Below are 26,542 nucleotides of genomic sequence, written 5' to 3' on the forward strand. Positions count from 1 at the left end.
TAAACCTCATGTGGTTCTGAGGCTGCATATGCCTGTTTTGTACTTGCTGCGTGGTTGTGAGAATTGTGATGTTGTTGGAACTTACAGGTATGGTATGAATAATAGTATATTATAAAAATATATATAAAGCACAAAAATGCACTTGTTATCTTCCATACCCCCTTTTAGAAACATCTGCAAAAAGGTCTGATATCACAGCTCAGCAGTGGTGTGAAAGACACAGGAATGGAGGGGTGTTTTGGGAAAATGTGAAATGAGAGAGAAGGTGGGGTGCTTAAGGGGAACATCTCGGGTCCCTAAAAAAAGCTGTCTTCTTATTTACTAACTAATAGAAAAGGACTAGCAGTTCTTATTCACAGTGGAAAAGGAAGACAGAAGGAGGAATATAACAAGCAAACTAGAAATGTATGAATGTTGCACGAAACAGAATGTGGGTGAGGTACAGGTACTGTTAAGAAACAGGTGACTGAAATGTATGAAGAAGACCCAATGAAGGGATTAAATGAAGTGAGAAAAGGAAAGAGACGTTGGGAAAAGGAAGAAAAAGAGAAATGTGTTTTGAGAGAGAAAAGTGTTTTAGACAGGGAGTGGTAAATGACAGTAACACCACTTCTTTCTGGTTTTCTCCATCTTGTCCTTCTCAAGCTTCTCTTGTATTTCTGTACAATGATACACTGTAAACCAAAATCTGAGGTAACCTGAAAATAAACGTGAAAATAAATGTGGTAAAATCCAAATGAACTGATTTCGTTCAATTAAAAAAATTTTTAATCTTACTAAATTTATCTGACAATTTAGTACTTTTTATGGGTTAAATTTGTGTTCTGCAAATTTATTTGTTCTGCAGAACACAAATGAAGATTTTTAGCAGAATATCTCAGCTCTCTAGATCAATACAATACAAGTGAATGGTGATCAGGCCTTTGAAGCTCCAAAAAGCAGATAAAGTCAGCATAAACATAATTCATATGACTACTGTTGTTTAATCAATGTCTTGAAGAGCAGTCTGGTTGGTTTGGGGTGAAAACAGACCAAAATATAACTCCTTTTTTACTGTACATCCTGCCATTGCAGTCTCTAGGCACGATCGTGATTTCAAGCGTGATCACAATAGACTGCAATGGCGGGATGTTCAGTGAAAAAGGAGTTATATTTAGGTCTGTTTTCACCCAAAACCAACTTGATAGCTTTAGAAGAGATTGATTAAACCACTGGAGTTGTATGATTTATGCTGTCTTTATCTACTTTTTGGAGCTCTGGTCACCATTCACTTGCATTGTATGGATCTACAAAGATGAGATTTTCTTCTAAAAATCTTCATTTCTGTTCAGCAGAAGAAAGAAATTCATACACTTAGATGGCATGAGGGTGAGAAAATGATGATATCATTTTTATTTTTGGGTGACCTATCCCTTTATGGTTACATTTGCAGGTAACAGCTTTTTACAGTGCACACTGCTGTTTCAAGTTTTTGTGTTTATACCAAAACTGAGAGTCAAAATTATTATAAAATATTTACTTTTGAATCTGTGTACAAGCCAACCTTTTGAGAGTATATCCCTACACTAAAGAGTAATAATCATTAGTCATTGTATTTACCCATGAGCAACATTTTCAATTATGTTTGCTTTAATAGTCTTTCACGCTTTTCTTTTCTCTCTCTTAGGGCCATGACTTTCCTGTGTTTAATAGTTTCATTACAATAAAGCTTATCTCTTTTGTTGTATATAGTAAGTAAACACTTTGTGGGAAAGCTGCTATGATTTGTGATTACTCCAAATGAGTTAAAAAGCAAATTGTCCAATGATATCTGAAGCCACTGGCGGAATTCTTCGAGCAGCTGCAAAGGAACCTACAACTATAAATCTACCTGGCTGTTAAAATGGTGAACTTGAATATTTTCAAATATCTGTCCATGGTACCATGGGCTATAATCATGCCTGTTCAGTAGTTAAAAGTGAGACATTTACATCTTACTGAAGTTCAGGAGAGTGTACTCGGGCCAATCAATGTAGCAAATAACTCTTCCAGGAAGTTGGTCTGTGTTGGAGTAGTAGTACTGGGGAAAAGCCAGCAGAAGAGCCAGCACCCAGATTACCCCGATAACCACCTTCGTCTGAGTTGCAGACATCCTCTGCTGCAGGGGATGGATAATGGCCATATATCTGTGGGAGAGCAGGACAATTCTGTTGAAAGCATTTTTACATTATTTTAAGCTTATATTTTCAGTTGACTCCTGTTGAATCCAATTTATAAAGTATCACTTACTGTTGAATGATTATGAAAAGAAATTCATTGCACATACATCAGTAAATATTTGTGTTTTGGTTACTTTATTTAAGGAAAATGTGTTTTATATTTCATTTGTGCATTTGGATTACAGTGCCTTCAAAGTTTACATTTGATCAGTATGTGTGTTTGCTGGGAATCAAACGCATAATATTGGCATTAATATCACCATGATCTATCAGTTGTGCTACACAAACAGGTTTTCTGTAATCAAATTAGCTAACATTTGTTAAGAGCAATGAATGCATTAACTAAAAATTTTAATTTAGCTCTTTAAAGTCCTATTAAATGATTACAAGTTTTATTAAATAGGAAAGTATGCTTCTTTTTAATGGTTGTTTTAATTCTTACTACAAAGAAAAGCCTAATCTCAACAATTCCATCTTTTCAAAGAGAGAAGAGTTTCTTTTGTTTCCTTTGAAAACCTTGCTGGTAGAAATTAAGATAAACTGTCTGCGTGTTTAGCTACCAGCACACATTTCAGTCCATTTAAACCACACTTATTTTCTCCAATGTGATCTTATTTCATTCTATGTAGCCCATGCTGTGCTGGAAAGCATTCGATTTCATCCTGCAGACTTGCTAATTTAATCTTTCAACACATCAGTGACTTTATCAGGCACACACACACACACACGCGCGCGCACACGCGCATCTCGTTTCAGCACACAAAGATCTCAGTGAAATCTAAGTTAAATACTCTTAAATCATTTGCCCCAATATGAAGCTGTATCCTTATAAAATTGAATGAGTAAGCCTAGCGAGTAAATCCCATACAAAGCTTACAAATCCATTGAGTGCCTTAATACTGGATTTGTGTGGTTATTAGTCTTGGTTTTGTGCTGTAATATACTAAATAAAAACTGGTATGTGTATTTTTTGCTTTTCTCAGACAATATGAGCTCCACAATAGCACTTTCATTCACAATTATCATAATCCACGGCCATAGAAATGCCATATATGGAAGGCACCAGACTCACTAGTAAGTGAGAATAGGGATATGTGGAACAGTAATGAAAGGGTTTTTATTTTGATTTAGCAAACACACTGGCGTGGTTATAAATAAAGTGAAGAACTTACTGACATAGCATTTTTTGGCTGCCGGAGGTTCTTTTGTGAATCAAACAGTCCAAGAGGTCAATAAAAATGTTTTGACATGTAGCTTTAGTTTAAAAAAGTTCAGTTCACAGGAGGATGCCCACCACCATTAACATCTGGTTCAGTCGAGCACATCGCCAGCATCATTGGTGAAACTTGTTGGGAAAATTCTGATTGTAACAGTGAAATACTTGCAACAGGAAGAATCTTCAGAGAAATTAATAGAATGCGTGAATAAGGTCTTTGATCGAAATGCTGCATACTAATAATGATTTGCAAGCTGACAGTGTGCAGGGCTTTTTTTTCTGTTGTATTGTGTACGCACCTGCCCACGACGTGTTTATTTAACAGCATTAGCATTGACAATACGTTATCAACTGAATGTGATTTATCGATGTCTATACTGAATTATGAAACCTAAATTATACACTGTGAAATAACCAATTTCAATTTTGTCAGATAAGCTCAATTTCAAAAGTTGACTGAACTATCTCAAATATATGTCGAAAAATGTTGTTTACTCATAACAATCAATTAAATCAACTTTTATACCATTTAAGTCAGAGCAACTTACATTTTTAAACAGTGAGCACATACAATAACAAGTGTGGTTGTGAAGGTAGAACATTCAGGATTTTGAGCATGCTCAGTTTGATCACTGACCCTCAACACCCGCCAACCCAGGAGAGAAGAGGGATGCCCATCGTAGAGTCCTCGACACTACAGTCCATCCACCGGGGGACAGAGTAGCCCAACCGCCCGATGCAGGAAACGGCCGGCATCTGCCAGGCGAGGAGGAACTGGACTCCCTGACCACCTGGAGTAGTAGAGCCGCTGCCAGGGGTGAAAGAGTGTCCCCGCGGGCCGCCAGAATCACGGAGGGGCATTCTGTCCATCCAGGGAGGAGCGGCTGTCATCCACCTGATAGGGTGGAGGAGTGATTGAGGACAACGCGATGGCGCATCAGAGAACCGGTGAGTGAGTTTCTTTTCACTCTCTCCTCTCTCTCTCGCTGTTGCTCCGTGCTGGCCTTTCCCTCACCTGATTTTCTTTTTTTTTTCCTCCTGTCTCCTCCCAGGTCAAAGAAGGCAGGGATGACCCAATGGCAGGTGGGGCACAAGGCACGTCCCCCCCGGAGAGGAGGGTGAGGGGATGTACGTCATGCCAGAGGCTCCCCGGCCCGAGGCAACACAGGGAGGAGTGTAGCGCAGAGGAGGGCGGAATGATGCACGCCCGGACCCCAATCAGCCTGATGAGGCGAGCGAGGGGTAAAGGCAACTAGAGACGGCAGTACGAGAGAGAGAGAACTATGGGCAGCTGCCCTGTTTGTGTTTGTTTGTGTGTTTTTGTTTAAGTTTTTAATTAAACATTATTTATATTGTCAAGCCAGTTCTCTCCTCCTCCTTGCCCATCTTAACCCCTTTACAAGGCTCTACCATGGAAAATCATGAAATATGTGGGAATTTAAATCTCTGATTTCAACTCATATTTTGCGTTAAAGGGCATTCATTTTTAGAGATAGTCAAACAAAAACTTTTACTTTCCAAGAACTTTTCACCCCATGCCAAGCAGAGTTGGGAATAAACTATCAAGAAATAAATACAAGCATCAAATGTTTTTAATTAAGTATATGGTTTAAACAGAAAACGACAAACCACTTTTTTTTAGTTGTTATTTTAAAGATTTTTACTTAATTCTAGTTAACTATTTCTTTTACTTTGTAATGACTTTTAATGATTTCACTTCTGTCAAAATTTAGTCATGGCAGTTTGTCTGAAAGAAACACAAAGTCTTCAGATGTTTTACACACGATTTACACATGGTCCGGAGCAGGTGTAAAATCAAACATTTTGAAAATACAGAAACATTCATGAATCCAAAAATGTACGTAAGAACGGCTAAATGAAAGCATGCGAATAACCAACACTTTTATTCAGTATAAGTAAATCCCCCCCACACACTTTATAGAATGTCTTTAGTATGCAGACACAGATAATTCACTTTATTTATAATTTGCTCAGCGTACAGGTACTAACTCAACTAGAGCATTCCACTCGAAATGTTGTTTGTGACAAGATTACAATTCAAGTATATTTGGGAGCAACAGAACCTTTCTTTCCTTTACAAACATGCAACGATACACTGATTTAGTGCGTACGGATGTTAATACCAGGTGTAAACAGTAATCTTTCTCCTCTAACCACTTGTGATCGGATTACCGAGACAGATGTTGATTCCAGGTGTAAACAAGGCCTTAGAAACTTATGCTGTATCTGAGTTTTTTGTTGGCATACAGAGGCCCTCTTTCTGTACAGCACCTTGAAAATATTCAGACCTCATTTAATAAAAGTCCTACATTCAAATGTGTGGTCTCATCTGATCAGAAAATCCTACACTGTTATTCTTTTTGACAAACTCCAGGCATGGCTTCACATTGTTCTTGTTGACTAATGGTGTCTTTTTTTATGATATCCTCCCATACAGGTCAGTGATCTGCAAAGCCCTCGGTATGGTTCCCTTGTTTTAATTTAATTTAGTTAAAATGTAGTATTTTGACATGTCTTTATTCCTTTTTAAGCAAATTGAGTCCTTGAAGCTCCTTCAAAAGAACCCATTTGCCTCTCTGTGTTTTAATTAATAAGTCTACTTGTTTGTGCAGAGTTTTGAGGAATACTGTTTTTTTGACCTGATAATTGTACCCACAGGGACATCCAAATATTTGGATATTGTTTTGCACTTGTATTTCCTTTTCTTTTTTTATGTTTGTTTTAATTTGTCTCTAATTTCCTGGAATAATCTGTTCTTAATATTCACATCTATCCTTCAGATTCACAACCATAATAATGATCAATTAACAGCAGAAAATTTTGTTTGAATAATTCATAGGTTGAGGCCAATTGTAGGGAAATTGTGTAAATGTATAGACAGGAATTGAATATTTATGCACACAGACTATTGAAGTTTTTCATTTTTGTTTACAATATTCTCGAACTATTAACCAGTGTAACATTAAAATAATAAACTTGGAATACAATGCCTCAACGAATCAAAGAAAATATTAAAGAGAACAAAATATCAATGTATGATTTGTGTAATTCAGTAAGATGAGAGAATTTTTTTAAGCTGCACTACATAACTTTGTGCTCTCTAGCGACATCTGTGATTAAAAGTTCAAATTACAAGCAATTTGCAGAAGAACGCATTACGTGAATCGTGTTTCGGAACTGCTCTTCTGGCAGATGAATCTCATGATATCAGCTTACCTGGACATCACCTGTGTGTGATCATGACTGGGAGATATTCATAGCTAGAGTGCATAATGTGCTATTTTCATGTTGATATTATGTTATACAATTAAACATTTAAACTGAAATATTACTTGCTTTGATGAAGATAAAAACACTTCTATTTACATATTTTGAATGAATTAATTTTACATTAAAGCGCTTTCTGACACAACACTCAAAGCACACATCGTTATATTGTACAGCCTCAGTTAATAATGCAAGTGATCCATAACACTACAATAGTATGTCTGTGCAATTTACACAATAACACTGTAAACTAAAAATATAAAAAGAGAATTCAATAATGATGGGGATGAAATATACTATATTAAACATGAAAATAATATGCCAACAAGCAATATAACAATTACAAGAAATACATTTCAGAAGTTATAAATATTAGTAAACATGTCACAGTAACTTCCCCTGACAACGTAGATACATCATGATCGGTTAACACACGAAAAATGTTCAGTTCATACAAGCATGACAAGCAATATAAGCTACAACGACCCTAACAGACAACAAATCCAAGCATTATATACGGTAAAGAACATTTCCAAATGGATAACAGATAAACATCCATCTAGATTGCAGCGCTGCTGTCCTGAACTGCATGAATGTCACCGAACTGAACTGCATTTAGTTTATCCTGTCAGAACACGAGACAGTCAGCACTTCTTCCTTGTATTAAAGGACATGACGTGACATGGATGTAACTTTTAAGCAAGCGATTTCACGCCAAATCCTACCAGACAGCTCAAAATACAAATAATTTGTATATGTTTACTGTAGTGAATGGGGGTAAGGTAAGGAAATTGTTTTGAACACTGATTATTTATGTACTCAATCAATAATGACAATTTGTAAAATTTTTACCAAAAACTCTTACATAGTGCAACTTTAAAGGTCCAATTCCATTACTGGCTAAACCACCAACAGGCACGCACACACATACACTTACATATGATAGACAATCAGATTGTCTTTTGCATGAATGTGTTTTCAGCCTCTCCAGTCATGCTCAGTTAAAGTGATTTACTGAAGCACAACATGATTACATACAGTGCCAGAGAAGACTGGTGAGTAATGAGGAAATGACAATGGGCTCATGGCACACTCTCCTGCAGCTGAAGAGGTCAGGCACAGCACAGAAGTACGTTCAAGCACATCTGTCTGAAATGAGTGGAGCTCAAGGCAACAGATCTGACATGAGGGGAGCTAAAGGCAACAGATCATTGTCAGTCACCAGTCTGAGCTGCATCAGGGCTAAACCAATAAGGACAACAAGCCAGAGGGAGCGAAGATGAACAGTGTGGTTGCACAATTTGATGCTTGCAGTGCTTTTCTTTCATATTGAGCTTGTGCTCTGTTATTTGATTAGGAAACTTATTTTTTGGTTGGAGAGGGTCTGTGTCTTCAAGCCATGCTATTTGTTTTTACAGGGATGACATGAATACAGTTTAGCTAAAGGGATGCGGAGGGCCCTGATGGTGACAGGACAAGGCTAAATAAATGTTGCTTGAGCGATGGTTTTCAGGATTCAGTGGCTATCTCAGTTCCTGTCTTCCATAACAGTTTGAATTAAAACATCCATCATTAACACATACACACATTTACAGTCATTTTAGGCTTTTAGTGTTTGTTGGCTTTACACAGAAAAGGTTAGGAAGCGATTTTATCACACTAAAATCATGCATATTATGTACATACTTTTGGAACAGTGAAACAGTATTTCTAACGTTTATGGATTGGCCCCATTCATGTCCATTGTAAGTGCATCACTGTAACCCATTATTTTTGCTTAAAGAAAAGGCGGGACGAGTAAAAATAGATTTTTGTGGGAAAATAACATTATGCCACAAATGATATCGATTGAACTTAACAAATCATTTCACAGAGTAAACACTTAAGCTCAACGCAAGTGATCTGTCTACAGAGGTGACAGTCTTTCTGCTGTTTGTTATATCATTTTTGGGTGAACGATCCCTAGAAACTTTATTCATGTGACCTGAATTCCTATGCTGCCTTTTGATCCTGTTTAGACATTAGCGCTTCACAGTTAATACAACCTAATACAACACAATTTGAGGTTTAGGAATAGAGCATTCTGTTAACTAAATGTTACTTTTATGTTACATCTATGGGTTTAATTTAGTTTTCCAACCTCACATTGCTCTTCACTTGAGAGTAATCAAATCAGTGCTTAATGGAAATTGCCTGATAAAACATGCTCAAATATAACTTATTGCACCATCAGAACTACTCTTAATGTAGCGCTTGGTGGAAAACGCTCAGCTCGGTTAAACTCTTCTTTATCAGATACATCAAGGCATTTGCTCTTGGTTATTTGTTTGTAAACCCATGATTGAGATAATGTAATCTTGGCTAGCTTTGCTCAAAAGTGTTTTACTAAGATAAATAAAGGATCCATTAGTGTTCTGACAGGTATTTCCTATATAAGGGCCAGAGCACACACAGTGAAGCTTTTCCCAGAACCCTTGCACTTTCTCCAACAACTCTCTCAGGTAACAGAATTTCAAAGAAGGCAAAGTTTATGTTTCTGCACAAGAGTATAAATGGATGGCAGACAAATTGTTTTGAAATATTAGCTGCTGTGTCAAAAAGGCAGGAAATCTTAGAATTAGAACAAGTCTGGGCCCACTTATGAATAATCCATTACTCTAGATATATTTGATGAATGAAGAAACAGATCCAGACCAAGACAGACCCAGCTCTCTCACAATTACCTCATCACCACCCACCCCCTCAAAAATTAAGATTTCTGAGCAATGACTTTGCTAGGCTGTGAGTGGGATGAAAAATAATAACCATCGATTATATAGTCAGATATAACCTCTACCATCAATACTTCAATAATTCCAAATATGGCAATAAAAAGAGCTGTCATTGTGTTTGCATTATGGAGACGATTTGTAATAACACTGCTGGTACTAAATATTACTAAACTTTACTGTTATTAATTATATCTTTATTAGCAACTAACATTAGACTACTATGACTAAACATGTAGGGCTAACACTAAACAAAACGTGCTATGGTAAACAGAGTGTAATTTTATTTCTGTCTTTAATTTCTTTTTTTTATTGTATTGGTGGCTTAACCAAATTAACCGTTTTATTGTATTAACAACTACCTGCAGTAGCCAATGATATTTTGGCGCGAAATGGTTACCACAGTAGCCTACAGTACATTTTTGTGAATATAAAATGTTCTGCTATAATAACTAATTTTAATTAATTATGTAGTAGCCTAGAACGTTAAAGGGAAGACCATTGTAGGCTACCACTTACTATCAGACTTGGCAAATATAAAGTTAATCTAAAGTCGACAATTATGTTTAGCCCTAGTTTTTTAACTGATGAACGTCAATGAAAGTATCCTGTAAAATAACGTTTAGGCTACTTTCTCTTATGAAGATACATTTTACCAGAAATTGAAAGTCGTTCAGTTGAATAGAACATGTAAGTGTCCCTACATCAGTAGGCTACCAGTTCTGTACAAGCCCAAATCAACTGAGACAGTTCTCGCGCGCACTAGTGAAATTCGCGCGCATACCGCGTGCATGTTGCAGGTGAGAGGTTACGAAGGAACTTACCTGTCGAGTGCAATCGCAGTCATGGAACATATACTCGCGAAGACAGCTGCTATGGGAAAGAAGTTATGAAATCGGCAGTAATAGAGCCCAAAATACCACTCATTATGCACGGCGTAGACAAAGTTTATAACCGTGTTAAATGCGGACATCGACGCCTCAGCGAAAGCCAAGTTCACGAGGAAATAGTTCGTCACTGTTCGCATTCGTTTGTGCGCCAAAATGATCCATATCACTGTGATGTTGCCCACCACGGACACGATGACAATTGTGCTGTAAGCTACTGCCCAGAGCACTATCCTCCAAACTGGTTGCACAAACTGGTTCCAGTTTATCTCGGTTTCATTCTGTGCGATGGAGTCGTTTGTCCAATTGCTTGGAAACTCAGTGGAAGTGATGAGCGGATCCATTTCTATTGAGAATTATATATATATATATATATATTTAAATGTTTGGGGCTATTTGGTAGGACGTGGCATTATTGTTCTATCTACCATGCTCCCTTATTAAAGAAAAAAATATATAAATGGGTTTTAGCACGAAAAAAGAGTTCCGATTTGTATTCCGAAGTATTCTGTGATAAGCAGGGCAGAGTCCCGTGTTCCTTTAAAGAAAACAGGAGAAGCGACCGCAACAGCTTGCTCCTTCACTTTTCTCATCACGAAACCAATTTTAGCTCTTGGTTACACACACCTCACTCTGAGCGTCCCTGCCAAGTGCGCAGCGCGTGCCTAAAGAGAAGTCGCGCGCGCGCGCATGGGCTGGGAACATGGGGTTCTGAAAGAAAATGAATAGATTATTGGGAATATATTTCTCTCTTTTAAATGCGACATTTGCTTAATCTTCATATATGATTCAGAGGGCAACATATGCGCTAAACTTGGAGTCAGACAGGAGTCGTTAAATAAAAGCTCTCGGTCTCCACCCGGTGGTTCCACATGAATACAGATCAACTTATTCTTTAGTCACGCCAGTTTTATTGTAATTGCCAGTACAGGGTGCATGATGAAAATATGCTTTAAAGTGCTTAGAATTTTCTTCTTTTTTTATTTTTTCAAATTCAGGGGCCAGATTATTAATGTAGATGTTGAGTTATAAAACAAATCTAAATAAAACTGAAAAAGTCATTATCCAAAAACCTGAATGTAAAAGCACAACATTTGATGTCCCCTGTGATTGTTCTATCAGCATGCATTATTCATGTATGAGTCCACGTAAAAATAAATGTTTTGATACTCAATGACTCAGAGCCAGCCAAGAGAACTACCCTTTTCAGAGCAAATTTTCAGCATTTTGGTGAATCATTCCCCCAACCAACGGCTAGGGGGGTATGTTTTTCGGATTTCTAAAAAAAAAAAAATGATTTGTGATTGTCTCTGTGGTATATTGTGTTGTTAGTTGTCTTGTTTATTTCTGATTTAGAAATGATTGGTCTTTGTATAGTGTCATATCTTGTCATTTGATTCTTGAATGAATAATAAAATAAGTCATAACTCAATGAATGGACTCGACAGAAAATGCAAACTTTGTTGTTGTAGCAGCCCTCTCTTTTGATATCAGTTCAATTTGCTTCGGAGGGTTGAAGAGTCAATCATATGCATTACCTAGATTGCAGATTCTTCCAGGAATCTCTGTGGGACTTTGGGAAGCATACAATTTCAATCTGTTGTGGCAGCACATCAATGTCAATTAACTATGTATCATGACAGCATCTGGACTGCAGACACATAATTTCTCCCACACATATGGGCACATTTTTATTTCCTTATTGGTGCTTTTTTGCATTGATCTTGCACTGGACAGAATACTGATTGTATAAGATTGTTTTCTTATTAACCAGATAAAGATTCTCTGAAGGAAATTGGATTGCTCACAAAATTCAGATGTGAACCTCTCAGTGCTGGTGTTGCCAAGAAATTAGCTGGACAATCCTTCTAATGTTCTTATCTTTTGCAGCCTTCTTTTGATTGCAACATAATATCCTCTGGCAAGTATAGTTCCCTCAACAAATCAAGATTTGGCTGACCACTGGGTAAATATCAGAAATGTAATATTACACACCAACTGTCCTCCTCATGGTTAGCATAAAATGTACCTTGAGGTTAAAAAAAAAAAAAAGGTGTAACAGAGGGACCACAATGAGCGCATCGATGGAAACCCTTCATTCATTTAAAAACTATCTCAGCCCTTCCATAAGCCCAGAATAAATTAGTTGTATTGTCCATCCATCTTTTGCAAAGGTGAACTGAATCTATGAAGGATGGCAGCTGTGTTGAAGTTTAAAAACGTCAATTACAAATTTAAAGTAACTGCTAATTGAGTTTTGGGAGGGAGGGCTGAATAGGAGGAGCACATTTATCATACTTTGAAACTATTTAATATCTTCATTGCAAAATGTAAATGTTCAGAGTCTATTTATATTTCTACCTTTTAGTGGTTCATGACAGATAGCCCTGAACTTGTTTTGATTTGTGTACATTTCTATTAGGCTACTGATTATACTGTCATCTGTGACTAAAGCAGAAGATATGCAAATCATATTTCTTAAAATGTGCTATTAATTTAGTCATTGCTGTGTAACCTTTATATGATTTTATACACAGTTACAAGCATGTACATGGCTTGTCCTTTCACAACAGTGTTTACTTAATTCACTGGCCATGAATATTGCACACTTAATAAGAGTGATGTTTTACAACTCATTCAGGCATGGGTCAATGAATGTCATTTATATAGCAGTGACTGATACTCCAAACGTGTTTAAGCATGTTTAAATAAATTAGCTGGGAGCTTTTGCCCTGCTGTGAAAAGCTGGAGAGCACTATGAAGAAAAAGACTTTTGAAAAATTTAATTACAACCAGAGATGTGGTGTTGTCTGTGTGCATAGAAGAAAAGATGTTTTAATATATATATATATATATATATATATATATATATATATATATATATATATATATATAGTGAACTATTCATTTACAGCTTTTGTGATCTATCTATCTATCTATCTATCTATCTATCTATCTATCTATCTATCTATCTATCTATCTATCTATCTATCTATCTATCTATCCTATAGATCTCTGCTGGCCCTTTAAAGGTTGGCCAGGTACATCATGTTGTTTGGTGGTGCGGAAGTTGTTATGGAGAAAACACTTTGCCGTACACATTACAGCTGCCTATGTGTTCTTCAAAACAAGTCAACGGAGTCCACATCAAATCTGAACTCTCGAAGGAAGTGATAATGATGCATTCACACGCGTCTTAAAGTCTTTAAAGCAGTCTGTCGTCTCTGTAAGGACAAAGACTCATGAAGCGTTAGCGACATCGGCTAATATCTGAATTCATGGAAGGCTCCGGCTAGCTGAACTCAGTTAATGCTGTCACCATGCCATCTTACGAAGAATGGAGAAAAACTATTAAATTCTATTATTTTGTGAAATTCTCACTAAATGTCTATTCAATGCTTTTCTCGGTAAGTGAGCGTTTAAAATGAAAGCTGCAATAGCCTCGCTTTGTTTGTTTCTCACACACACCCTCAATGAGCATGCGGATGTTTTGTGTCGAATTTATAGGCGGTAATAATAAATGTTAGTAACCGTGTTTACGGAATAATTTTAGCATAGTTATTAAGTTAGTACCTTCACTTTTTATACTCCGTCTCAATTTAGCTTTGTGGCTCAGTGAAGGCAATGAAATATGTTGCTGACAGATTTAAAGGTGCAGGACGCTGTTTATGCTAACGTAAACAGATGTACATGTGTCACATTCTGCTCAAGGACTGTATTTTGTGGTTTGTTTATTATGGCTTCTATAATTGTTGGCGACTATTTATAATTTTCATCAAATTACACATGATTTTATAAATTATTTAAATGACCTTTGCTTTGTTTTGACATACAGTATCTGTGTCTTTGTGTCACCCTTTTTGTTTTGTTCAATTTTTAGTCAATTATGTGTTGTCCCACAAGATTAGGATTTTGATATTGTTAATGAACACCAAACATTAGACTTTAATTTCAAATTTTTTGGGAATAAAGAAACCCTATTATTCTGCTAGACCCAATATCGTGAGCATGCTGTCTTCTCATAGGAAATGCAACATGTCAATGCCCTATGGGAGTAACTTTACTATTAGAGTTTTAGGAACATGATAATACAAGCAGAAAAGCCTCTCAGGATTCTCTCTCTCTCTCTCTCTCGTCTTTTCTCTCCCCCACTCTCCTTTTAAGCTTGGCTTGTATTTTTTATCCTACACTTGCTTTATCTGACAGATACATCAGTAAAATGCAACCATCTGTGAATGTAAAGAGAATTAATTGATGTTGACAGGAAACTGAAATTGGCAGATGACAAAGTTAATCAGCCAACCAGACTTATTAAATCAACCTTCCAGGAAGAACATTCAGGAAAGAAAATTGAAAATTAAGTGTTTTCAATAACGCATGCCTTGTACTAATATATTCATTTGTTCAGATACAAACTGATATTAAGCTTGGTACATCAATCTTTGGTTTTTGTCATGCTATTTGCATAATTCCTTTGACATTGTCTGTGCTTTTTAACTGCGCTTTGAGAATTAAATCTGTTTTAAAGCGATTCATCTGAGGAACACATGAATCATCACTCTGTTTTACCAGTTGGAACTAAAACCTAAGATTTATATTTGAATTAGAACTTCACACATATTTGTTGTATGTCTCATTTTTTTTCTGTAAACTTAGTTTTATGTAATCTTATTACATTTTAGAGATGTTTTACCACTGTCCCTGTCCTCTCAGTTACTAGGTCTGTGCGTGTTATGTATTGGAGTGTATGCAGAAGTGGAAAGGCAGAAGAATCGTACCCTGGAGGGGGTGTTTCTGGCTCCTGCTGTAGTCCTCATATTGCTGGGTCTCGTCATGTTCACAGTGTCCATGATGGGTATGGTGGGCTCTCTCAGGGACAACAAGACTCTGCTGCACATGGTGAGGAGTTGTCTGAGCATATGTGTGTTTATTTAAGGGAGATCCTCTCCTACCATTTTATCCAAGGAATTATCTGTGCCCTGATAAAAGTAAACATTTCCATGCAGTTCCTGTGCGTGCTCTGTGTTCTGCTGGCTCTCCAGGCTCTTGGCCTCATCATTGCCCTTATCTTTGAAAAGACGGTAAGATATAGGGATTTTAATCTCATCTTAATCTTTATTGTTATTTGTTACTATTTTATCATTATTATTTGTCTTGTCATTATTATTTTTTTGTGTATTAATGCTTTGGCAATATTGTATGTAAACGTTCTGAGCTAATGAGTTACATTTTTCTGTGTCCTCAGACAATCAAGTTGTTTCAGAACAGTATACGAGAAGGAATAAAGCACTACTATGATGACCTGGACTTCAAAAACTTATTGGACTATGTGCAAGAGAAGGTTGTTTACTTGAATGTTTTATTACTGATACCTATTGGATTATATACCCATCATTAAATAGACTACTTCATATCTTCCATTAATTATGCCCATCAGTTCCATCAGAAATGCATAGATTACATCAGTTAAAATCCCCATTCACTTAGCTGATCCCACAAAAAAATTATCATGGCAGATGTAGCAACAAGTTCAGTTCCATCATAAATACTCACAAGTCTTGAATATATGGTAATTCAGCTTTAAAAAAATTTCAGTAATTATACTGTATAAAGAATTATTATACACTCACTGAACACTTTTTTTAGGAACACTACAATCCTAATAAAGTGCCAGACTTTGCCTTCTGCTGTTGTTGCCCATCCTCCTCAAGGTTCGACGTGTTCTACATTCTGAGATGCTATTCTGCTCACTATAGTTGTACAGAGTGATTTGAGTTACCATAGCCTTTCTAAGCATGAACCAGTCTGGCCATTCTGTTTTTGGCACCATTCTGAGTAATCTCCAAAGACTGTTGTTTGTGAAAATCCCAGGAGATCAGCAGTTTCAGAAATACTCAAACCAGCCCGTCTGGCACCAACAATCATGCCACGGTTGAATTCACAGAGAACTAAACTGTCTTGTTTTGTTCAGCTATGAAATCAGACATCAGAAGAATACAAAGGACAGTTTGGACTGCTGAATGGATTATTGGTTGCCCGTGCCCTCCCTTAAAGTACTGTACACTTCCAGAGTTCTTAAACTACTTAAAAGAGTTCTCATCACAAAATTGTCCACATGCATCAATGACAGCTTTGCAGATCCTTGACATTCTAGATGTCAAGTTTGTCCAGATACGCTTCCTGGAGTACTTGCCATAGATGTGGTTGTCTTGTTGGGCACTTCTCACACACCTTACAGTCTAGCTGATCCCACAAAAGCTCAATGGGGTTAAGATCCATAAAACTCTGTGTTTCTTTGCCCACTCTAACATTTTCTTTTTGTTTTTCTGTTTCAAAAGTGGCTTTTTGTTTGCAATTCTTCCCATAAGGCCTGCACCCCTGAGTCTTCTCTTTACTTTTGTACATGAAACTGGTGTTGAGCGGTTAGAATTCAATGAAGCTGTCAGCTGAGAACATGTGAGATGTTTATTTCTCAAACTAGAGACTCTGATGTACTTATCCTCTTGTTTAGTTATACAACTGGTCTTCCACATCTCTTTCTGTCCTTGTTGGAGCCAGTTTCCCTTTGACTTTGAAGACTGTAGTGTACACCTTTGTATGAGATCTTCAGTTTTTTGGCAACTTCAAGCATTGTATAGCCTTCATTCCTCAAAACAATGATTGGCTGATGAGTTTCTAGAGAAAGATCAAGAAGGCAACAGCAATCTAAATTGAGCAATTCTGTGATTCGGAGACTAATAACAACTATTTGGCTCCTAAGTCATTTCTAATTCTTATAACTTTTGGCCAACAGTGTATACTTATTTTCTATTTGCTTTTTATTATCTCTGTCTTGTATTGTTTGTGCACTGGAAGCTTCTGTCACCAAGTAAATTTCCTTGTATGTGTAAGCATACTTGGCAATGAAGTTGATTCTTATTCAGTTTGTTCACATGGATGATGTGAACATTAACTGAAGCTCCTGACCTGTATCTGCATGATTTTATGCATTGCACTGCTGTTACAGGATTGGCTGATTATATGATCGCATGAATAAGTAGGTGTACACGTGTTCCTAAGAATGTGCTCAGTAAGTGTTTATAATGTAGAACTATAATAGCTATAGTAAGAATATCTTTTAACAATGTTTGATTTGTACCAAAACAATCACTCCCAACTATAATTAAAATTGAAAAATTTTTGCTATTTTTTTAATGACATTCTCTGTTTTGTCTTTGCAGTTTTCTTGTTGTGGGGGAGATGAGTATAAGGACTGGGAAGTAAACCAGTACCATTTCTGCAATGGCACAAGTCCTTTGGCCTGTGGCGTTCCCTTTACCTGCTGTATTCGTCAAAGTGTTAGTCATTCTGTTCTCTTCTCCCAGTCACGATACGTTAATCAATGCGTATGTCGCCCCTGCACACGGGACTCTGATGAGAAGTCCCATGCCACAGGACATTTTTTGTGATTTTGCCTCTCTTGCCAATCTTGTTCCCAAAGAGAATATGCAGTTATGCAATGGTTTTCTGTGTAGGGAGGTGATTTTTGAGCTGATTTTTAGCTTTTTCTTTGGGGGGTTCAAAGTGCTGTGTTGTAAATGCTGTTCTACATCAGTTGTGATCTGAGTCAGAGTAGAGGGCATCATGACTAAGGGGATTAAATTAGCCTTCCCTCTGCTCCATAAGGTTCTCTTTACTGTTTGAGCACTTTCTTTCTCTCGCTCTCTGGCTCAGAGTTAATGAACGTTGATTGGACACTAATGCACTGTTCTTTATGGAATGACAGCTTGCTATAAAGTGAGAGAGTACAGGCCTTCCCAGGCCGAACAAACTGAACAAATCTTCCTTGGGACTAAATGAGAAGAATATTCTATCTTAATACAAAACTAGATTATTCTATTTTTGTCTTCAATTTAATATCAGGCTTAATCTCTTCTTCTTTTTTTTTTTTTAATATTGGACGTAGACATGTTCTCATTAACCAGTTCTATCTTGTCAAATTGGCAAAGGGTACTTAAAATTAATACTAGGTCCAGACAGAATCTGCTGACTGCTGCGAATCTGTTTTCTTCTCTTAATTTTGGGGGAAATCAGGGAAATTCTGTGAAATGAATTTAAATATGGTAAAACTTTTTTTTTTTTTTTAAAGAGCACAGAATACTAAACTCGTATTGGTAGCATCATCATATTAGCCAAATTGTTCAATTAACAAATGTTCAAATGCACAAATCCACTTGAAATAACCAAATAACATGGTTTCTGGCATCCACTCTATTGTCATATTTTTGGAAACGGATGGGAAAATCAAAGGGTAAAGGTCACATTGTGCAAAATGTATGTGAGGAATTGGACTGGGCTTTTGGGAGCAGGCAGGTTTACAGTCAATTAATTTTCTGATTAGATAGGTCTGATGGGCAGGGAGCCTATTACAGTGGCACTCTTGTATAAAGGTGATTAATTTGGAAATAAGGTTGTGCTGAAATTGCTTGTGAAATTCTACAATATGAGATTCAGCATAAGGGCATCAGAACAACTTTAAATATAATAAGCTAACCCCCTTCTGCACAAACAGATCTAAATAACCAGTGATCAAATATCTCTCATGAAGGAGGTATTTCATAAAAATAGGAATGTACAAACTCAGTGTTTTTGTATTTTTCCATCAGGTCGGAGATGTTGTCAACACACTCTGTGGCTACAAAACTCTCAATCAGCAGGTGAGTGGCGCTCCAAATAGACATTTCAAAATACAATTGATTTATTCTTATCAGAGTAGAGAAATATTAGCTCTCTGAGGTTTCATTTTCAAGTACACAGAGGTAGTGAATAGCGATAATAAGCAACCAGCCATCCAATACTGACTGATGTGGAATGGCTTCTTATATTTACTTAATACTCAATCTTTTTCTTTTATCAAATGACACATGGAAATATAACTATTTACTAGACCTTTTTATGAAGTTACCTTTAGAGGAGCTGAGACAGAAAAACAAAAACATCCAATAGCCATTTCAAGCACAATCATTTGTAATGGTGGCATCATTTAGTTGTTTACTCAGTAGATAAAACCCAACCAAATCACACCACAGCTATTACAAGCATTACCTCGGCCATCATGTCATAATGATGGCCTCGTGTTGTGATGTTGTCCTGTTTTCTTCATAGAATCAGTGCTCACCTGCACCTACGTATATTAATCTGATTTTCTTCTCTTCTTGTTACAGCGTGAAACTTTAGATGGCATTATCCATGTGCGTGGCTGTATCCATGCTGTGAACCTGTGGATGGGTGACAACATTGGTGCTACAATTGGAATTTGCTGTGCCGTCGGGCTTCCACAGGTTGTAAGATCTTACTTTCCCTCTTGTACTTTCTGCTGATCTCCTGTATCTTCTTGTCCTAAATTATATGTGTAGAGGTGAGAGCATGGTCGAGCACCTGTCTGAAGAGAGAGAAAGCGGTAAGGAGTTCCACCCAAGATGAATTGCTAATTACCATTTCTATGTTCGCAATGAGAGATGGGAGTGAGAAAGCAGACGAGAGACTGCATGTTTTCAATTCTGTTTTGATGCTGAAAAGCGAACTTCTTGTGTGTGAAATATTAAAGAACCTGACTCTCATGAACTGTGGAAACTTCCTCATCTGTCTGTCAACGAACTTTGACACACTGCTGCCGAAACCCAGGAAAAGGAAGAAGTGGGAGCCGGATTCCATGGTTCACATGAGTCAGGTTCTTTTAATAATTCACACACGCACATGAGTCTCTTTCCAGGTGCACTCAACAGAGGTTTGTTGTCAGTCTATTTAAATCAAGTTTTGCTTCTTGGCATTCACAAAGTTCGGCTTTTCAGCATCAAAACACAATAGAAAACATGCAGCCTCTCGTATGCTTTTGTCTCTCTGTGGACTGGGACACTTTATTTTCTCACTGCAAACATAGAAATGGTACTTCTTAGCAATTCATCTCAGGTGGAACTCCTTACTGCTTTCTCACTCTCCAGGCGGGTGCTCAACCACGCCCTCACCTCCACAATATGTATCTCTCCATCTTTTCTGACTGCACTTTCACTCTTTCCCGACTTGCTGCCTTTCCATTTTGATTGGCAACCACCTATTCTGTTTGACACTTCCTTCATTAGAGACTCCTTTGCCAAACAATAAATTATAGAAAATGAGCATCTGCACTGACCAGATACAGTACAAATTCCCAAAGGGGAGTACATAACTCTGATAATTTGATTCCCAAATATTCTAAAGGGCAAACTGAAAACGTTTTCCAAATAATAAAAATAAAAAAATTAATAAAACATCTGGCCAGCTGGTCCCTCTCTGTCTAACTCAGCTGGCTCTCTACTAAAACAGAGCCACGTGGCTGTGCTGCAGCATCCCTCCAAAAACATGAATCTTCTAATGGACAGAGGAACAGTCCACTTACACAAATATGATGGAGTGTGTGAACGTGAACCTGTGTAATAAATCACAGGATGCATTTAAGTATTAATGATCTGCCTTAATATGTGAGTAGTATTGGTATATAATATATTTAGATATTTGATAGTGGATAAAAAATGTATTTGCTTTGAAGAATGACACGTAGAAGGCTAGGCTGAATCAGTGACCTTAATTTAGCTATATTTAAAGGGGTTATATCATACATTTTATTGATCTATTTCCCTTAGGTCGTCATATAATGTTAGTAAAGATTTTTATTGCACCAAAAACATCAGTTTTTCATGACCATTTTCCAATCTCTCTTTGACTCTTACAAATTAACAAGCTGTTTTTTGTTTAGTTTTTTTTGCTGCTGTACTTTTAAACGGCTGTACAGACCCAATATGTTTTTGCACAAATAAAAAAAAGCTAGATGTGCCACAAATGGAATAGAATACCGGTGTCTCTATATGCATTTTTGAAAGTTTCCGTTCTTTTTAACCTGACATGGCATCTAAAAAATTCCATACTCCTGTGTAAGATGCTAGACACAATGCCATGAAAAACCATGAAGGCAACTGTGTGAAAGGCCCCTTAAGTCCAAAGTATACTTTGGTGTTTACATATGTACAGGACAAGTGGTGTAAATGTAATTATCAGCAGAGTGCTCAAGCACTGTACCCGTGCAGCCTGTTTTTTTTTTTTTAACCGTACATACTCTGTACGCAGTCTTTGGGTGACCACATTCACTATTCGGCCGCTGTTTTCATTAAGAAGTGCAAGAAGATGATGTAAATGCAGGTGGATAACTAGATACAAAGGTACAATCAACAGCAACAGTGGATGTGCATGTCAGGTGCATGTGGACAGGAGATACCTGCATTTGTATTACTCATGTCTGAAAGAATATAAAGACATCTTTATCGATATAAACACCTGTAGAGAAATTGTCGTAGTGCGCATTTATTAACCGCCTATGCTAACATACACTGGCAACCAAAAGTTTGGAATAATGTTCAGATTTTGCTCTTATGGAAAGAAATTGGTACTTTTTTCACCAAAGTGGCATTCAACTGATCACAATGTATAGTCAGGACATTAACAACATGAAAAATGACACAATTTGACTACTTTACTAAGTCAACTACTACATTTAAAGGATTTTTAGATATTTAAAAATATTTTTATTTTAATTTTATATTCAACATTCTCAGATAACAATTTTATCTTCTGCAGTATAGCTGCTAAAGAAAATGTACATTGTTTTAAATGAATTTTAGATATTTTTATTGGAAATCAAGCCAAAACAAATCATAAACGTGTTTTGTTGCAGTGTATTATGGGGCGAAGACTTACTCTCTCACCTTTCTGTTCTTCAATCCATCCTTATTCCTTAACTCACAAAAAAAAAAAACAATCTCTCTCTTATTAATAAAGCTTGCGTATTGCCAGTTTTCTTCAAGATAAGAAATGCACAGTGACATATGATGCAATAAATCACGAGCCATCGCATTATAATCTAGCTTTAGCAAGTGCCGGCTCGAGGAATGAGTGTCCCCGCAACAGAGTATGTATCAGCCAGGTGCAGTTTCAATCTCTCCCCCTTAGATCGGGACATTCACGCAACTCATAGAAGAGATGCTGACCACACAGAGAAATGCCAGAGTCGGAGTTTGTAGTTAATTACATGACCTGCATCCGTATTATTTGAACTTTAATAAAGCCATAATGCATTAAAACTACATTTAAGATGGAGCACCGGGATGTTTCCTTTAAAAAGCTCCGACTCCTCTTATTCCGCAACGAGAGTGCTTCTGTATTTACGTATTTGGTATTTTTGGATTAATCCCTTGTACTTTGTGATGTACATCACCTGAAGCTGTTTGGAAAGTTTAGAGTGCATCTGGACTGTGAGCTGTGTAATTCTTCCTCTCCTCAGTCAGGCGCAAACTGCAGTGCTGCTCTTGTGTGTCATCATTAGAGTTTAAAGTGATCTCATATTACGTTAAATGAGATCAAATGACTATTCGACAATGGAAACATTTGTCGACAATTTTTTATTGCCAACGTTGTCGATAACGTCAACTAATCGTTTCAGCCCTACTTGCCATAGATGCTGCAGTCTTGTCAGGCACTTCTCACGCACCTTACAGTCTAGCTGATCCCACAAAAGCTCAATGGGGTTAAGATCCATAACACACTTTTTCACACACCTCTTCCCATAAGGCCTGCACCTCTGAGTCTTTTCTATACTGTTGTACATGAAACTGGTGTTGAGCGGTTAGAATTCAATAAAGCTGTCAGCTGAGGACATGTGAGATGTCTATTTCACAAACTAGAGACTCTGATGTACTTATCCTCTTGTTTAGTTATACAACTGGTCTTCCACATCTCTTTCTGTCCTTGTTAGAGACAGTTGTCCTTCGACTTTGGAGAGTACTCTGTAGTGTACACCTTTGTATGAAATCATCAGTTTTTTGGCAACTTCAAGCATTGTATAGCCTTCATTCCTCAAAACAATGATTGACTGGCGAGTTTCTAGAGAATGCTGTTTCCTTTTTTACCTAATATTGACTTTTAAGACATGCCAGTCTATTGCATACTGTGAAAACTTAAAAACAAACACAAAGACAGTGTTAAGCTTCATTTAACTAACCACATAGCTTTCAGCTGTGTTTGATATAATGACAAGTAATTTTCTATTACCAAATTAGCAATTTATCATGATTAATCAAGGATAAGGTCTTTGAGTGATGGCTGCTGGAAATGGGGCCTGTCTAGATTTGTTAAAAAAAAAAAAAAAAAAAGAATTGTGATGGTCCTGTTTTTTACATCAGTTATGTCCTGACTATACTTTGTAATCAGTTGAATGCCACTTTGGTGAATTAAAGGACCAATTTCCTTCTGAAACAGCAAAATCTGTACATTATTCCAAACTTTTGGCCTCCATATAAAAACTGAAGTATACTTTGGGCTTAAGTCTTCTCTATGGGCAATGAGAAATATCCATTTGTTGCACTCACAAACAGGCTGTATGTTTTCTGTGAAGTCCAATATAGTTTTAACTGGATCCATACACTCACTGAGATCTTTATTAGGAACATCTGTACACCTACTTATTCATGCATTTATTTTTTTTTAATCAGTCAATCACGTGGCAGCTGTGCAATGCATAAAATCATGCTGAAACGGGTCCGGAGCATCAGTTTATGTTCACAACAACCATCAGAATGGGGAAAATGTTTCAACTGTGGTGTGATTGCTGGTGCCAGACCGACCGGCTGGTTTGAGTATTTCTGTAACTGCTGATCTCCTGCTATTTTCACAAACAAAACAGTCTCTAGAGTTACTCAGAATGGTGCCAAAAACTAAAAACATCCAGTGATCGGCAGTTCTGTGGACGAAATGCCTTGTTGATGAGAGAGGTCAATGGAGAATGGCCAGAATGGTTCGAGCTGACAGAAAGGCTACGGTAACTCTGATAACCACTCTGTACATTTGTAGTGAGCAGAATAGCATCTCGGAATGCACAACACGTCAAACCTTGAGGTGGATGGACTACAACAGCAGAAAACTACGTTGGGTACTTTATTAGGACCATAGTTTTCCTAAGTTCTCAGTGAGTGTATATTAAGAGTAATTTATCTAAACAAAAATATCTGACATCTTTCAACTCTTATGTCTCTCTTTAGCTTCTGGGTATACTTCTTAGCTGTGCCTTCTGGAATCTTCTGGTGGAAATGAGTAAGTCTGTAGATATGGTGGACTTCAAGTTCCTGAAACGTGCCGGATTTGAATACAGCAATCTAGACCTCTCAGGGGCTGGTTGGTGTATGTGTCTACCTCGGGATGGAGGTTACTTACCTGTGCCTGTAGCAGAACCTGACACCTGGTCTCCAGACCCCATCCCATTCGACCTGGAACAAGAGATGTCCAAAATACCTCTCACACCTTCCTACCTGGGGAGCCAAGGAGTCGAGTCACCCATGGGAATGGATGAAGTGGACAATCACACTTAAGAACCACACAGAAAGAGGGGTTGCATCTTGTGTTTTTTTGATTGTGATTTGTATAGACGGTTTGCCCTTTCACGCTGTGCGTTGAGACAGAGATAGTTGTTAGTTGCACTGCGCGTTGGTAAATTTGTTATGAACCAACCAATGATTATTCATTTATTTAAGATGATATGGCACTAAATTTGGAGAGATTTGTGTAAAACATTTGGTAACGGGAAATCTAGAATGTACGGAGACCTCCACAGACTTGTATTTATACAACGTTTAAAAACATATCACTTCATAATACTGTTTACATAATCATAGTTATTTTTTACATAATTTCAGTTACTAATTTTTAAAGGTTTAAGGGTGTTTTTATTTTTTTTTTTTGTTTGTTTTATTGGTCATATTGTTTTTAATATATTAATACTGCATATGGTACAGTATTATTGGCAATCAATAATGTGTTATTTTAAAAATATTTTTGCATTTTAAACGTAATTTATGCCTGTATTTCAATCAATTCAGGGAAAATTTTGTAGCTTCAGAATTCATTATCAATGTTGTGACTGGCTGAAGAAGCTGTTCTTTCATCACTAGATGCACTGTTCCTAAAAAGTTTGAGATGTGCATTATTAATTCTGTTTCTATATTACACTGCTGTCACAAACCCCTTATTAACTGTTTAAGAAAAGAAGCAACATATAGGAATATTATGGATCTTCTTTTTCTTTTAAAAAGGGAAAGTGTTTGTCTCAGTGACGTTTTAGCATTCTTTCTTAATGGTAAGAAGTACACATGAAATTTACATTTATTAAAGTGTTGCCTTACGTACAACAAAAAAAAAAAAAAATTCCATCTGTACTTCAGGCTATTCTGGAATAGCCACATTGATTTTCAGGTAATTTATATTTATGATTTTTAATACTAAAAGTTCTGGCCTTGTGTATAACACTACTTGAAATTGTATTTGTCTATAAATAATGTTCATAATTAATGTTTAGTTGCTGCAAACTGTTCTAATGCGTAGTTTGTGTATCTTTGTTTGATGATGGGATAAATTGACAAATTTAGCTTGAAGGATGTCATGATTACAACTGCCATTTATTCATAACTGTCACCTTTTTGCTGCAAGAAGTCATTTTGAAATACCTCACGTTCTCACCACTTTGCTAATACACATTTTGATGATGTTGCTCAAGGTGGACTGCTCTGCTCCAGCTAATGTAGCTATGGTTTTGTTGTAACAGTAGTATGACTTTGAATAAAATGTGCTTGAGTTATCCTTTTAAATATGTCTCTTAGTTTAATTTTGCATTCTGAAGCCTCAAGCATTTAGTGAACAATTACCAGAGCTGTGAAAACGTCTATGTTGGGGTTGTTTCTTGTGTGTAACAGGGATAGGGTTGATTATTGTGAGTAACTGGGCTTTTGCATAAATTGTGTGCATTCTTGGAAACTGTCCAGAGACTAGTTGTAGTCGAGTATGTTAACCATTTGCTAGTGAGTAATCACGCTTTCAAGTCTTTCTGATTAGTGATGTTGCAAAAACACAATTCCAGTAGTTTTATCAATGAAATGTAGCCTAAATGGTTCTTAATGTCCCTTTTAGAAGAACTGAAAAAGGGAGAATTCAGAAATGACAAGACACTGAAAGCAACCTCTTGACATAATGATTGTCTTATTGATGCTGATTTCTGTGCTGCATCATTACACATGAGTCCAATCCTATTAATTCCTGTGCAGAGTGATCGCTTTATAATCTTGCTTTAACCTC

General features: G+C 36.9%; 2 protein-coding genes across 2 annotated transcripts in view; one reads left to right on the forward strand and one right to left on the reverse strand.

Moving 5' to 3' along the window:
• The window catches only part of tacr1a (tachykinin receptor 1a), a 34,657-nt gene extending 23,956 nt beyond the window's left edge, over window positions 1-10,701 (reverse strand). Inside the window, exons 1-2 of the mRNA XM_052106529.1 lie at window positions 10,295-10,701; window positions 1,971-2,165 (exon numbers count right to left, since the gene is read on the reverse strand). Of these exons, the coding sequence (XP_051962489.1) occupies window positions 1,971-2,165; window positions 10,295-10,701 (602 nt within the window). The remainder of the gene's footprint in view (window positions 1-1,970; window positions 2,166-10,294) is intronic.
• Window positions 10,702-13,403: 2,702 nt separating this feature from the next.
• zgc:110329 (uncharacterized protein LOC550500 homolog) lies at window positions 13,404-26,040 on the forward strand. Its single transcript, XM_052111337.1, has 8 exons — window positions 13,404-13,764; window positions 15,071-15,256; window positions 15,364-15,438; window positions 15,603-15,698; window positions 17,578-17,694; window positions 19,003-19,053; window positions 19,561-19,677; window positions 24,460-26,040. Exons 1-8 carry the CDS (start codon window positions 13,678-13,680, stop codon window positions 24,784-24,786), a joined length of 1,056 nt encoding a protein of 351 aa, XP_051967297.1. The 5' UTR covers window positions 13,404-13,677; the 3' UTR covers window positions 24,787-26,040.
• Window positions 26,041-26,542: the final 502 nt, after the last annotated feature.

This window comes from Xyrauchen texanus, chromosome 3 (genome assembly GCF_025860055.1).
Source record: "Xyrauchen texanus isolate HMW12.3.18 chromosome 3, RBS_HiC_50CHRs, whole genome shotgun sequence".
NCBI lineage: Eukaryota > Metazoa > Chordata > Actinopteri > Cypriniformes > Catostomidae > Xyrauchen > Xyrauchen texanus.

What these genes read in the sequence shown, in the direction of transcription:
- zgc:110329 (XM_052111337.1), top strand. Translation starts at nt 13,678, where the DNA reads ATGCCATCTTACGAAGAATGGAGAAAAACTATTAAATTCTATTATTTT. An exon ending in TCTATTCAATGCTTTTCTCG is followed by an intron (nt 13,765 to 15,070) that starts GTAAGTGAGCGT and finishes CTGTCCTCTCAG; the next exon opens with TTACTAGGTCTGTGCGTGTT. An exon ending in CCTGCTGTATTCGTCAAAGT is followed by an intron (nt 17,695 to 19,002) that starts GTTAGTCATTCT and finishes TTTTTCCATCAG; the next exon opens with GTCGGAGATGTTGTCAACAC.